At 56.6% G+C, this 14,208-nt stretch overlaps 7 protein-coding genes across 7 annotated transcripts; 4 read left to right on the top strand and 3 right to left on the bottom strand.

The window, feature by feature from the left end:
• Nucleotides 1-249: 249 nt before the first annotated feature.
• LTHEOB_10594 (Short chain dehydrogenase reductase family) lies at nt 250-2,269 on the top strand (the record flags this gene model as incomplete). The annotated part of the gene is made up of 3 exons (XM_035507256.1): nt 250-636; nt 683-1,459; nt 1,514-2,269. The coding sequence occupies 3 exons, from the start codon at nt 250-252 to the stop codon at nt 2,267-2,269; spliced, it is 1,920 nt and encodes a 639-aa protein (XP_035367204.1).
• A 196-nt stretch (nt 2,270-2,465) lies between these two features.
• Nucleotides 2,466-3,328, bottom strand: LTHEOB_10593 (Proteasome component c5 protein; the record flags this gene model as incomplete). The annotated part of the gene is made up of 2 exons (XM_035507255.1): nt 2,466-3,153; nt 3,216-3,328. The coding sequence occupies 2 exons, from the start codon at nt 3,326-3,328 to the stop codon at nt 2,466-2,468; spliced, it is 801 nt and encodes a 266-aa protein (XP_035367203.1).
• Nucleotides 3,329-3,529: 201 nt separating this feature from the next.
• LTHEOB_10592 (Hcngp-like protein) lies at nt 3,530-4,594 on the top strand (the record flags this gene model as incomplete). The annotated part of the gene is made up of 3 exons (XM_035507254.1): nt 3,530-3,595; nt 3,667-3,718; nt 3,777-4,594. 3 exons carry the CDS (start codon nt 3,530-3,532, stop codon nt 4,592-4,594), a joined length of 936 nt encoding a protein of 311 aa, XP_035367202.1.
• Nucleotides 4,595-5,046: 452 nt separating this feature from the next.
• LTHEOB_10591 (Proteasome component pre4) lies at nt 5,047-6,032 on the top strand (the record flags this gene model as incomplete). Its single annotated transcript, XM_035507253.1, has 3 exons — nt 5,047-5,076; nt 5,149-5,296; nt 5,374-6,032. 3 exons carry the CDS (start codon nt 5,047-5,049, stop codon nt 6,030-6,032), a joined length of 837 nt encoding a protein of 278 aa, XP_035367201.1.
• An 891-nt stretch (nt 6,033-6,923) lies between these two features.
• On the bottom strand, nt 6,924-7,818 carry LTHEOB_10590 (Sfk1-like membrane protein; the record flags this gene model as incomplete). Its single annotated transcript, XM_035507252.1, has 2 exons — nt 6,924-7,740; nt 7,796-7,818. 2 exons carry the CDS (start codon nt 7,816-7,818, stop codon nt 6,924-6,926), a joined length of 840 nt encoding a protein of 279 aa, XP_035367200.1.
• A 1,162-nt stretch (nt 7,819-8,980) lies between these two features.
• LTHEOB_10589 (60s ribosomal protein l36) lies at nt 8,981-9,738 on the top strand (the record flags this gene model as incomplete). The annotated part of the gene is made up of 4 exons (XM_035507250.1): nt 8,981-9,034; nt 9,153-9,253; nt 9,432-9,513; nt 9,658-9,738. 4 exons carry the CDS (start codon nt 8,981-8,983, stop codon nt 9,736-9,738), a joined length of 318 nt encoding a protein of 105 aa, XP_035367199.1.
• Nucleotides 9,739-10,178: 440 nt separating this feature from the next.
• On the bottom strand, nt 10,179-11,794 carry LTHEOB_10588 (UBX domain-containing protein; the record flags this gene model as incomplete). Its single annotated transcript, XM_035507249.1, has 2 exons — nt 10,179-11,595; nt 11,658-11,794. 2 exons carry the CDS (start codon nt 11,792-11,794, stop codon nt 10,179-10,181), a joined length of 1,554 nt encoding a protein of 517 aa, XP_035367198.1.
• Nucleotides 11,795-14,208: the final 2,414 nt, after the last annotated feature.

The raw sequence follows: 14,208 nt of genomic DNA, 5'->3' as shown, positions 1-14,208 counted from the left end.
ATTTTCCAAATACACAGAAGCCACTTCGTACAGCTCGTCACGCCGCAGGCGCCATGGCCACTCGATATTGTGCTGCAGCAGATCACTGCCCGTCGCCATCGCCGATCACCGCGCTTCTGAGATGGGCTGCCCACCACATGTCACACCTGCCTCTGCACAGGTAGCCGCCTGCTTCTGTACAGTTAAGGCCCAATGCCCGCGTGATGTATTCTCTGTTGCTTGCGCCTGTCTGTTTTGCCCTCTGCCGCCATGTCTTCTGACAAGGAAGACGGACACATTCGTCTCCTTGGGGACTGCAAACCCAAAGACGAGCCCCATGAGAAGGCCTACCAGCCGGCCAATGCCCTGTACGATCCCGCGCCGAACCGCAAGAGGACGTTTGTGCTTTGCTTTGACGGGACAGGGAACAAGTTCCAGGGGACCGATGCAGACTCCAACATCCTCAAGATATTTCGCATGCTCGACAGGAGCGACGGAACGCAATTTCACTATTACCAGCCCGGGATCGGTACCTATGTCACTACTGGCTCCTTGAGCCATACTTCGCATTGGCAGCGCTTCAAATCTTGGTATCTCAAGTCCAAAGACTCGGCCATTGGCACTTCTTTTGCCGAACATGTCATGGGAGGTTACAAGGTCTGTATCGCTTCTTCCTCGACCTGAATTATCTCACAATCATCAGTTTCTTATGAGGTACTATCTACCAAATGACGAGATCTATTTCTTCGGATTCTCTCGTGGCGCCTACATTGCGCGTTTCCTGGCCGAGATGCTAGACCACGTCGGCCTCCTCACTGCCGGCAACGAGGAAATGGCACGCTTCGCATGGAAGACGTTTCAAAAGTGGCAGACTCGTACCGAGCGCAATGACGAAGAGAAAGAGGAAAAGGAACGCCTGCGTGACTACATGTGTGCCTTCCGAGAGACCTTCAGCCGCCCTGTTCGTCGCATCAGATTCCTGGGCCTCTTTGATACGGTCAATAGCGTGCCCGCTTTCGAAGGCCCGTGGATGCAGCGAAGCAAATTCCCCTACACTGCCCGCAGTACGGCTAAGGTCATTCGTCACGCAGTAGCTATTGACGAGCGCAGGGCCAAGTTTCGTCAAGATCTCATCTCTGAAGTCAAAACAGACAAGAGGAGAAAGCACCGCCACTTTCGGTACAGGAGTCACATGGAAACAAAGTCCTTTACAGGCCAAACTGATGTCACGCAAGCTGGCCAAGAGCGTCACAACCAGTTCACCCGCGAACTGCAGGTTCCGCGAGCCTTCCGCGACAGTTCAGAGACATCTGGGCTCAGATCCATGAGCCCCGGCCTCTCGTCTCGACGACAGAGACGTGGAAGCCGGTCAAACCTCAGTTCAGTGTCTCGTGTGTCTTCCATCCAGCATGCAGGCGGCTGTGATTCCGACGATGAGGACCAGGACATTCAGGAAGTCTGGTTCGCCGGTTGCCACGCCGTAAGTCGTCATGTTCTGTCACTTCTTTGCATTCACAGAGCTAACGCCTCCTAGGACATCGGCGGCGGATGGGGTCTTGAAGAAGGCGAGGACGCCTCTCTGAGCCACGTTCCGCTTGTCTGGATGGTCCGCGAAGCCCAACGTGCCGGTCTTCGCTTTGACGAGTACAAGCTGCGCGCCTTGAACTGCAGCCCAGACGAGGAAGAGGCGTATATCGATCTTCCCAATCGCGATGACAACCCCGACCACCAAATGACTGCCCCCCCAGAGATCCAAATCAGCGCCGCCACCCCTCCTCTCGAGAGCCGGTCACGTTCCTACCTTGGCCCTCTTCCACAGCTGAGAAACGGCACCTCGGCAACCACAAACGGCGACCAGGGAGCCGGGAACGCCGCTGGGCAGGAGGAGCACCCCACACGCTTCCACGCACTCCTGCACTCATCGGCCACGGCTGGCAAGATTCACGACGTCTTGTGCTTCAACAACGGCGCATCGCGCCTGTCCGTCATCAGTTGGAATTGCATGGAGTGGATCCCGTTCCGCCGCATGGACCTGACCCCGGACGGCTCGTGGCGCAGCATCGCATGGCCACTGCCCAAGGGCGAGGTGCGCGACGTGCCTGAAAATGTTGCTGTTCATCATACCGTGCTGCGCCGTATGCAGCACGACAAGGATTACCGGCCGGGAAATCTGATCGTCGGAGGTGGCGGGAGAGGCGTGCGGAAGGCCCCGGAGCACCTGGGAACGGGCAAGTGGAAGGTGTTCAAGGATGAGGGCGACGCAATTGGGGAAGTGTGGGTGAGGGCCTAGTGCAGTTGGTTGCATTCTAATTGAGAAACTTGCCATCGCTGCCGTCTAGCAAATACGAATATAACAATCTGAATCAGCAACCACTGAGGCCGTCTTGCGCACATTTAACAGCTTAGTTGATTCTCTATTTCCCGCGACCAAAGCTGCTGAACCATGATATGCATACACCCGTAACGAACCTCCCGCCAGCATCAGCTTAATCCTTCTTCAGCTCCCTGTGAACCTCCTGAATGCCGTCTCTCGTGATGATCATCAACTGGAGTCCATCGCCGACCTCGATATGCCTCTCCACAGCGCTGCTGAAGGCGTCGTGCACCAGCTCTTCGACGTGGTCGCGAGGGAGCGGTTCGCGCGGCTTCTCCTCAAGGGCATGGCCAACACCGGAGCCGGGGATGTACTGGTTCTTGAAGTTGACTTGGTTGTCGAGGAAAGGCATGATGAGCGAGGCGGCGGCGCCGGCAGCACGACACTGCTCGCGCTCGTAGCTGCCGACGGGATCGTAGCTGTACAGGGCGCCGCGACCCTCGTCGTCCAGGCCGCCCAGGATGGCGTGCACGTAGTAGGGAAAGAAGCGCTTGCCGTACAGGATATGGCTCAAGCGCTGGGCGCAGGCGGCCACCGACATGGGCTTGCCGTGCTGGTACTTGTACATCTTCACGATGGTGTCGAGGCGCTCCTTCAGCGCGTGGCCATCGGCAGCGAAGCCCACCACCGATAGCACGATGGTCGCACCCTCATTGTCCGGGCCCTCACCGCCGATCTTGAAGAGCTTAGGCTGGTAGCGCGTGTTGATGTTGTAGCCGGACGTGCTGCGAGTGTCGCCGGCGAGGATGGTGAAGTCCTTACCCGAGATGCCGAGCGTGGAGCCGCCGTTGTCGGTGTAACTGCGAAGAGTTGATAAGCCTACTGCTCTGGACAGTCTCTGAGCGGTTCTTGGGAGGCCTACGGGTAGAAACCATGTTGCCTTTCGCCTGATGCTTGTGTTGCCGTCATGGGCGTCTGTCTGAAAGAGTATCCGGGACCGCTTTGCGGCGGCGCGGCGTGGAAGATGGAGGCCATGGTCGTTGTCGATTGACGGGTCGAGAGGAGTGATCGCGTTGGATGGGGCAAAAGCGGATGTTGGTATGCGCGGAGGTGGATGTGATGTCGGAGCTCTGAAGCTCACGTAGCTGCGAGCTGCCTGGACGCGCCAAGACGCCCGGCCCTCCAAGCTCGACACCACCGCCCGCGCTCCGCTTCCTCAACCCCAACCCCGCAAAGATGCTCGGGCTCGACGATTACGAAAGCAGCGACGAGGAAGCAGCTCGGGTGCCCCAGCCCAGCAAGGTAAGAGCATGCACGCATCCCATGGCAGCTGCACCATTGGGCGGATGGCTACTAATGACTAAGAATATTAGGCGAGGAAAGCGAGCCTCCCGACGCCCGTTCAGCCGGCAGTAGAGAAACCTGGTAAGGCGAAAAGAAGACGCCGCTCAGTGCTTTTCGCTCCTGACTAACCGCAGGGCAGCAGAAGGCAAGGCGTCTGCCGCGCCAGACCAGAAGCCCGCGGCCCAGCCGGCGGGACCAACACCAGCACCAGATGCAGAGTCGACGCCTGGTCCGTTTCTGCCAGCTTCAACCGAAGAAACGGACGCTCCCGCACCGGGTCCTTCAGCTCCACCTGCGGCTGAGCCCGAAGACCCCAATGGTCCCGCCTCCGAACCGCAGTCGCCATACTCCGCCGCGCGTGCAATCGTGCGCAATCTAACGATGCCGCCGGTTCCCAACTTTGAGATCCCTCCTTCGCCGCCCGGTTCGCCGCCACCCAAGTCCACGAAGCAGTTTGCGCATTTCCTCGAGCTCAAGAAGAAAGGCGTCCACTTCAACCAGCGTTTGCAGAACTCGTCAGCGCTGCGCAACCCCAGCCTACTCCACAAGCTGCGCGGCTTTGCGAGCATTGACGATGAGGCTCAGTATGCGACCACCCTGTCTACAGATGTTGCCGTACCACCGGTGTTCCCATCTTGGGCATATGCGGAGATCCTCGGCAAGTCGCAGCGAGAGATTGCTAGGAAGCGGGAAGAGGAGCAGAAGAAGACTCAGAGAGAAGCTTTGGAATTCGTTCCGGCTAGTGATCCAGGCTCATCTGGACTAGGCATTGGTAATGGGGACCGTGTCAGCATGGCGGAAAGAGTCAGGGCAGGCTTGAGTAGAGAGGGCTCTGGGTCGCCGCAGGTCTCGGATAGTGGGAAGCGCAAAGAAGGCGATCGGAGGGACCGTGGTAATGACGACAGGAGGAAGAGGAGCAGATTCAGGAGCAGGTCCCGGTCCCCACGCCGGAGGTAGAGATTCAGCTTCGGATTTGGTGCAGAGCATGAACAGCTAGAAACCGCTCGACTTATGTAGGCAATGGAAGCTATCTTCTGGACGTGAATATGCAATTACTGAGTCTATAATTTTGCACACAAAACACTACTTTGACAACGCATACCACGAACTCACAAGAATCTTCCCGCCTCTCGGCGATCAAATCTACTGGTTTTGGCTGCCAACAGCTGGAGGGAGGGTGGTGGTGATGATGAGAGAATGGTCATTGGGTGGACGCGACAAGCGCAGGCCAGGCAGTGATCGCGCGCGTCAGCCGGCGACCTAGAGCTTCCTGGAGCTCAGCACCACCAACGCCATCACCTCCGTCTGCCACTGCCATCGCCCACCACCGCACCACAACCTCCTCGACTCGAAGCCCTCCGTCCAACCTTCGCCGCCCACCTCCACGCCCTCTCTCCATCTTCGCAGCCATGAACCACTTCCCGCAGGCCTGGGGCAGGGTAAGCTAGCTGCAGAAGCCTTACCACCTCGCCGCCAAGTGACTTTTCAGCTAATGCAGCACCATGAAACAGCCCAGAGACGACGTTTATGGCGCGTACGACCATTCCTTCCTTCAGAGCAACGGTCCCATGCAGCACACCCAACAACCCATCGTGACCGGCACCAGCGTGGTGGCAGTGAAGTACAAGGATGGCGTCGTCATTGCCGCCGACAACCTAGGTGCGTGGGGTTCAGCCACAGGCTACAGACCGCGGTCCCTTGCGAAAGCATTTTACTAACAGCGTTCCAAAATATAGCATCATATGGCTCGCTCGCACGCTTCACGGACGTCAAGCGTCTCCGCGTCTTCAACAACAAATCCGTCATCGGCTTCGGCGGCGACGTGTCGGACATGCAGTACCTGGACCGGCTGCTCACCTCTCTCTCCATCCGCGAGGACTACAGCCAGCATGAAGCCGCCGAGGACGACGTGTCGGGCGAGGAACAGCCCCTCGGCAGTGGCGCATCGCTCAATGCCAAGAACCTGCACACGTACCTGTCCAAGGTGCTGTACCGGCGCCGCTCCGAGTTCAACCCGCTGTGGAATGTGCTACTGATTGCGGGCTTTGACCACGATGGCAAGACGCCTTTCCTCGCCCACGCCGACCTGCTCGGCACCACCTTCTCCGCGCCCGCCCTAGCCACCGGCTTTGGCGCCCACCTCGCCACGCCCATCCTGCGCAAGCGCGTTCCGGATGAGGCCGCCGCGCGCGAGCTTAGCCGCGCCGATGCCGTCCAGCTGGTCAAGGACTGTATGAAGACGCTCTTCTACCGCGACGCCCGCAGCTTGGACCGCTACTCGATTGCTGTCGTCGAGCGCGGCCGCGATGTCGAGCTCAGCGAGAATGAACAGCTGGAGAACCAGAGCTGGGCATTTGCCGAGAGGATCAGGGGCTATGGCACGCAGGTCAACTAAAAGATGGCCAGGAAGCAGCTTTCTCTGTGCAGACGTGGCGAGGATAAAGAGAGGAGGCTATGCATGGCTCAGGAAATGAACGATAGACTTTTTGACTGTACACCATCTGGGCCGAGCTGTCGCAAGAGAGCACGATGGTTACCGTGCGTAATTCGTGATTGCTCTTCGACGGCGACTTTTGCATGAGAAAGGAATATCATGACTTGTTACACCTGCACATTCATTACCTTCCGTTGGCACAACGCCCATCATGCTTGTAGAATACTCTCAAGAAGTCAGACCTGAAGCAGAGGCGAGCAAGTCCTGGGGGCGTCCATCCTTCCGTCATCGAGATGAACCTAATGTCAAGAACAGCGGCCAGATTTATCACAGTACACGGCAGGCAACCAAAGAATTCGACTTTTACAAATTTCCTTTGGTCGTTGACTCCAATGTCCCGATGTATCTGTAAACTTGCACTTTTGCGCGGATAGGTGCTCCAACTGCCTCCGTAGAAAGAGCGGCGTCATTTTCATGGGACAGGCAAGGCTCGACCTGCTGTGAGGATCAATCTACTCGCCTGCAGCAATGATGGGTCATTCGGTATGAAGGCAACAAAGGCACAAGTGTGAGAGTCATAATCTAATGTAGTCATTAATGATATACATGTTCATCTATTGCGTTCAGGATAAGGAACGCGGATCGCTCAACCTTCCCGAAACGCCTGGTCATCAAGATGCTGGTATCAAAAGGAGAAAGAACAGAAATGCCGCCTGCATCTATGCAGTGGTCAACAAAGGAGGAAATGTGCATGCTCAACCCCATCCGGTCATGTGCTATCGTCGCCAACGCTGTATCTACACGGCTTGATGCTTTTGGGGTTCTGATGTAAAATGCTTGGTAGCCACTTTCTTAGAAGTACGCCTGGGTCGCGGGCTTCGCGTTCTCAGGATGGCCGTCGGGGTGGTAGGTGCTACCGTGGATTCCAGGGTGGTCGGGGTGGCTGTTGACGTAGTTGGTTGGGGCGCCGTTGGCATAGTGTCTGGTAGCGCTGGCGTTTGAGTTGGGGTACACGTTCGGGCCAGGGGCGCCCGTGCCGACGTAGTGGTCTTGATACAAGCCGGTCTGGCTGCTGCCCGAGTTGTTGCCCGCCTCGGCCATCGCAATGGCGCTCTCCTTGCTGTGGTGGTGCTTGGTGCGTAGAGCAGGGATAAAGTCGATGGCGAAAGACCAGACGTAAAAGGCGTAGATGAGGGCGATGACCCATTCGATGATGGCGGCGGAGTTGCGGTGGTGCCGGTTACCCAGGACGCCGAAGGCGATGGCCAGGCCGAGCTCAACGAAGATGAAGGCGAGCTTCACGTAGAAAGACGCGCGGAGGAGTTTGCTCTTGCGATGGTAGACACCGAGGCGCTGGTACTCGATGCAGACGAAGATGGCAGACACGATGTAGCCACCGATGAAGAGTACCAGGAAAACATCGTGCAGCGTAGGGTGTCTGAGAGTGTCGAAGATGGCGAGAAGGATCAGACCTGCTGCACCAACAATCGCACCCAGAATCGCAATGATAGACCAAGTCTTCTGCCACCACGAAGTGTTTGGGTGGAGACGGCCACGATGCCGCAACCAGCGCTCGATGATGAAGACGAGATCAAAAGTCACGACGGATGCAGCGCCCATAGCAATGAACAGAGGCTTGAGTTCTTGCGCTCCAACATCAGAGATGTAGCTGTATTGTTCGTCAGTCTTCCTTAGCCCAGCCAAAGAGATCCGATCATACATACGCGATAGTCTGGTTGGACTCCATAGAGGCATAGCGAGGGCTTCCATCGGCAACGATCCATGTTAACAGCAACGCAAGCAGCATTGCGAGCCATACGACGCCCGCAACAAGCGGAACCATCCAATACTGTAGACCCAGCATGGCTAATCAAGCCGCGGCCGGGATGGGCGGGTTGGTGTTGTGGACTACGAGCGAGGTCGCGTGCACGAAGGCAAGGGTCCAGAGTGCGGGAGGGCGTACGAGCGAGTCCAGTGTAGACGAGGAAAATTGATCAGGCAAGAGCACAGAAGATGTGAGCCCATGCGAAGTAGAAGTAGCCGTCCCAGGGGGCGGTGATGGGCGCAGAGATTGCGTATGTACGGCTGGCAGTGTAGCCGGCGAAGAGTCCTGCATACGTCACAAGCACCCGCCTTGTCCCGGCCGGGGCCTGACCCGCCCTGTCAGATGGGATGGATGCAAGTGCCACCCGCTGCGGAGCCCGCTAACTCCGTCATCCGGGTCGTCGATTATTCAAAGCATCTTGCTCACGGCCTGCTGCTGAGTACGCGGACCCTGTGGCTTATCGACGGATTTTGGTCATCGCCCTGGTGGGTGAGGTGGCTTGCGGCTGTGACGGGCGGCTGATCATCCAAGCGGGAGCGGAAGGCAAATGACGCAGAGCGCCTCAGGCACCGCAACCTAGTATTTGTACGATCTTCAACTTTCAAATCGGCGCTAGAGTATTTTGCTTCCACTGCTGCAGACCCCTGTGCCAGTCTTACAGCGACAGCCCGACTCTCGATGTGTGGAAAAAGACTGAGGCGTTGCAGGATGACAAATTGACCGAAGCCAAATTCAACGCTACCGCAGTTCTCAGGATGGTGACTGTCTTGGGCGACGTGGAAACATGGATGGGCGCAGAGCAATGCGGCTACAACCCGAGTCTAACAGTAGTCAGACCACAAAGCTAAAGGGTGCGCGCCAAGGCAGGAAGTGACGCTGCGACCGAGCCCGGCGTTGCCGCGGCGGGCGGAGCGGGCAAGACCTCGCATCGGCCGGGAGCGCGGCACAATGATAATCCGTCGTTTGTGCGCGCCAAGCCCACAACTCCTCGCGCACCCAAGCGACTTTTGCCCAAGTCGACCGCGAGAAAGGCGAACCCTCACCTGCGACCACCACCGCCCGACCGACTAACCGTACAGCAACCATGCCGGAAGTCAAGCAGAGGTCTGGCCTCATCCGCGGCCTGAACGCCGGCCACGTACGTCCATCTTCCTGCCTGCCGCGCCCGCGGACTTTTCGAGCTGCGACCTGCGGCACCGCTGCCGCTCTTTCGAACCTCGTAAATCGCTAACGAAATTTTCGTTCCTGCTATACAGAAGGTCACCCCCCACCAGCCCAAGACCAAGATCTCGAGGACCAAGGGCCACCTCAGCAAGCGTACTGCTTTCGTCAGGGACGTTGTCAAGGAGGTTTCCGGGTACGTTGGATCCAGCCCGGCATGCACGCATGCACATAACGAGTGAAGAGGAGGAACGGGGCCGCTCAGCCCAGAGCTCCCCGAGGAACGCACGCATCGGCCGAAGAGCGGGCACGGGAGGAATTGGACTTAGTCGATCAATGGTTGGACAACGATGGCTGACGGCTTGCCCTAACAGTCTCGCCCCGTACGAGCGTCGCGTCATCGAACTTCTCCGCAACAGCAAGGACAAGCGCGCCAGGAAGCTCGCCAAGAAGAGGGTACGTCGTCTCTCGAACTTCCGTAACAAAAGCACACCCAAAACAATCCCGGCCGATATCCCGCCCAGCGAATAATCTACTCCTGCCTTATACCGCCACACGACAAACAATCCAAAATACAGAATACTAACATTCTCGTGACAGCTCGGTACCTTCGGCCGTGCCAAGAGAAAGGTCGATGAGATGACCAAGGTCATTGCCGAAGCCAGGAGGGCAGGCCACTAAGCGAGGGGATAAGAGCAATCTTCCGGTCAACAGGGTTCTTTTTCTCTTTCGCTTTCCAAACGCAGGGGGGCTTACGGGATGCACTGCTTCTTCTGCTCGGAAAAAAATGGATGGTCTTTACATGAAACGAGAGACAATGGGACTTCCCCAGGTCAGAGGAGCCCTCTGATAGGTCTCTAACGAAAATCCGATAAAAAGCGGCATCTGCCTCCCATTTTGAGTTCAGAGCTGTTTATCCGTGACTGATTCCCATTAAATGTTCCAATGAGTCGCCAATTCATCCAAGAAGTTTCAGTGAGTGTCTATCCATACGATACGCTGCTATAACAGCTATCTATCAATCCGCCTGTATTGCCCACAAAGCTACTACTTTGCTCGGATACCCAATGAAACCCCACGCAATGCACACTCGCTGCGCCTTGAAGAGAAGTGACGGCTATTTACTTTCGGCCCTTGAACAAGCCCTTGTTCAGCATAGCCTTCAATTTCGACTCCTTGTCTCCAGAGCTTGCCTGCTTTTTGGCCGGTGGCGCATTCTCCGATCCGGCGTTTGTCTTCGTTGCCTTCTCGTCCGAGACGGAGGCGGCAGGCGGTTCCTTGACCGTCATTTCGTGTCCCTTCGCATACCATTCCTGCTTCAAGCTGCGTGATGTCCGCGCAGCGCCGCTCGCACCATCTTCCCACACCAGGTTCATCAACTGCCGGCCCTGGAAGCCGAGGTCCGCGACCAAGCGTTTGGCTTTGTCTTCGCTGAGGGTGACGAGCAGGCCGCGAGCGCCGGGGTACTTGAGGGCGAAGGGCTGGTCCGGGTACGCGAGCACACCGCGCACGCAGGCGTACAGCGCGGCGGTCGTCTCCTGCTTACCGAAGCGCGCCTCGACGTGCGATGTGTCCGGCAGGCGGACGCGAATCGTCACTCCCTCAATGGCAGCGAGCTTTTCAGCTTTGGCCTGCTCAGCCGCTGCAAGCTCGGCGTCCGAGGCGAGGCGCTTGTTCTTGCCCGCATTCTGGAGAAGCGCTTGGTGCGATTTGGCGTGGTCAATGGTTGGGACGTAGTCTTCTTCATTAAAGGCGGTATTGCGGACTGCGGCTGGAGTGGTCGAGGTTGAAGGGGTGTAGATGATCATAGGTCGTTGATCAGGCCCGGTAACTGTGTCTGACGGGGGAGCATCGGGCTCAGATGCGGGCGCTGCTTCTGCTGCGGGTGCTGGGGCAGGCGTTGTATCTTCTTGTGAGGTCGGAATGACATCCTCCATAGCTGATGCAGAGGGCTCTGGTGGATTGGGCTCAAAGGCAGCATTGTCGGGTGCTGCTGGCGTGGGAGTCTCTGGTGCCGCTGCAGATGTACCTGCGTTGTTGGTATGCGCTCCCTGTGTTTCCTTGGTGGCCTCGGGTGTCTCCGCGCTCTTGAAATACCCCGATATCTCAGTCATAGCGTCCTCCAGCGACTTGCCGCTGTCTCTGAACGAGCAGCGGAGCAGTTGGCTGCCGCCCGTCAGCCCATGCTGTGCCAGCGTCTTCTGTAGGTCTGTGAAGGTGCCCACTTCCTTCCCCATGATGTTGAAGATCGGCATCTCGTAGTTCAGTCGGCCGGAACCAGAACCGCCAGAACTGGTGACTGCCACGCCCCGCTGCGTGAGGTTCAAGTTCTTTTCTGATACTGTCTCGAATACACGCAGGACCTGCCATAACGACGTGTCGCTAGGGAATTTGTGGGTGAGGCGCTGCTGTTCGAGCTGGAGGGCGATGTTGACGACAGAGGGGGATCGGGAGCCTTGCACAAGGTCGAGCTTAGCACCAGGAGGGAGGTTCGCGAGTCTTATGGTACGAGAGAGGTCGACGGGTTTGTTGTTATATCTACCCTCGGCGTTAGTAGAGCTACTTGCGACATGGAGGGGTAGCTTGCGGGGCAAGCCTACTTCAAGGTGAAGTTGTCGGGGTTGAGGTTGAACTTGGCGCAGGCCTCGCTGAGGACTTCAGTGAGGTGCTTGGCGGGCGTGGTCTTGATGCGCGCGGTGCGAGCGGCCGTGTCCACTACGACAACGTGAGACGCCATGCTGCGCGGAGCACGCAGAGGGACGAGACGCCGATGATGGAGTAGTGCAGCAGGTCAAGCAGACGGGAATACGAGCAGTCGATCGAGTGTCGGCGGCGGGTCTCGCGAAGGTGGCGGACGGATTCGCGAATGAAGAATGAGTACGCAAGAATGATCACAATGTCCTTCTCAAAGCGCGTCGCGGTGATGCCGGCAAGCTGTTGTGCCATCGCTGGGTAGGTAGGTGCGTTACGGCGGCGAAGGAGCTGCGGACCGAAGCTTATGGAACCTAGACGTGGCGCGCCCACAACAGAGCTGGCTGTGCGCTTGGTCAGGTACGCGCCTCCGGGACGTTTGCCTAATAGTGTACTCCACCAAACATCTTGGAGGATAGTTCGCCGCACCAGGCTGACATTGCCCACAACGGCCAGCCAGTGATGTCACGCCTTGTCGACGTTCTCCGGCCTCGCTAAGCACACCATTGCCACCCAAAACGGCAACCCTAAATCACGGCATTAGCGTGCCACATAGATCCCGTTATCAGACAGTACGATCATGGCCACTTGGGCGGCGTTTGCACTCTTGCTGACTTCGTACATTGTCTTCACGCTCAGCACCGGACCATTTCCCTCTGAAGTCAAATGGAGCCTAGCGGGTGTGATTGCTCAGTTTTGGTTTCACAGTTTCATCTCCAGAGTCTCGACAACATCAGTCGATGTCATTCATATCATGTCCCCCCAAAAGGCCAAATCAGAATCAAATTTTCGACGCATAAATAGAAGAAGATCAAAACAAAAGGACAAGAGGCGAGAAAGACACTATGTTCTAACCGGCCACTCTAGGCCGTCCTCTGTCTATCTCAGCACTTCTGCCCTGGATATGGACAAGGCTTCGTGGAGGAGGAGGTCTTGCGTGGCATCGACGACGAAGAATTAGTAGTGATAGTAGTCTTATTCTCTGATTTTGGCGGGCGGCACTTTTCACCGGGATACGGGTAAGGGCAATGCTTTCCTCTCGACCAGGTGGATTGAGTCGGCTTGGCCTTGTTGGTAGGCATAACCGACCCCTTTGTGATCGTGATGAATACGGTCTTCTCGGGCTGAGGCGCACGAGCTTCCATGAAGTGTTCAGTAGGAAAAGCGATCGCTTCCGAGTTCTGGGTGGCCGACGAGCTGGCATCGACGCTAAGTGCAGCCTCGATTGGAATAAAGATACGACTCGATCCGTCGTCTTCGGTAGGGACCGGAAGGGGGCTCAGACGTTCCTCCAAAGAAATAGTAGCGGTCTCGGTCTGCGCAGGACTCACACCGCCGGTATCGCGGGCGTGGACAGGGAGAAGAGATATTGTCTCCGTAATTGTAGAAGTCTGTCCCGGGAGGTTCAGGAATCCATCGGGCCAGGTCATTGTTCTCGTCATCTTCGTCGTCCTAGGGGGATGGATGGTGATGACCTCAGGAAATGAGACGGTACTGGCCTTCGCCGGAGCAGCCTCTACTAGGGCCATTCTAGCAAGAATGGCGACAATTAAAGCGTTGGAAATCATGACACCAGGTATGGGGTATGAGACGAGGATGGATCTGCGCTAGTGCTATTCTGTGGTGCTTTCTGTACTTTCGAACTCAACAAAATTTGCTCGCGTCAACTTCTCAGAAGTTAGCAGGTTCGGTATAGGAGGATTAGCTACTTTGTTCTAGCTGTTAGTATATGTTTTCCAACATGTCGGGGAGCTCAACATGTTAAATAGAAGAGGCATTGTTTCTTAGCCAGCAAACCTGGACAAAGGCGTTGTGCGGCTACGGAAAGAAGTGGCCGAGCATAAAGAAGTCGGAATCCATTGTCGACTGCTCCTCAAACATTGTTCTGAGGCACATCGTTGCTTTGTTCTCTGATGGCGGTGGCTGATAATTCGTTTGTCTATTAATAGGCAACCCTTAGCCTTGAATGATGAGAAAACGAGATAGGCTAGAGGAGCCTAGAAGGAAAAGAAGAATATGTTATTGGGAGACTTTGCAAAAGTAGGCACACAACGCGCGCAAGACCAAAAAAAAAGGAAAGGGAAACACGCCAGTCCATGAGAAATGTTTCCAAGAAAGTGAGGAAAGGAGAAGTATAACAACCCTATATTTTGCAGGAATTGGTAAAATGTCCTAAAGGGTAGGAGAAGTGGAAGTAGGTGATCCGAAGATCGGAGCAGACCGGAACCACGCCGAAGCAGGGGTAAACAAGGCTGCCGCGCCTCCAGGTTGGTTATACAGCGGTGAGAAAAACGATGCGAGATGTTGAAAACCTGGAAAACATCTCTTCGCTAGACGATAGGCTTGTTGATCGGTTAGGTGCATAGTTGCTTCAGGATGACCGGGGTCCGCTTTGGCCTTGATGAGGCTCAAATTAGCACAGCCTGAGGCGGGCAACGCGTGGACTTGGTCCGACAAGGT

Source organism: Lasiodiplodia theobromae (assembly GCF_012971845.1).
Source record: "Lasiodiplodia theobromae strain AM2As chromosome Unknown scaffold_40, whole genome shotgun sequence".
NCBI lineage: Eukaryota > Fungi > Ascomycota > Dothideomycetes > Botryosphaeriales > Botryosphaeriaceae > Lasiodiplodia > Lasiodiplodia theobromae.
Note: the sequence above shows the minus strand (reverse complement) of the source record. Positions and strands in the feature narration are given on the sequence as shown.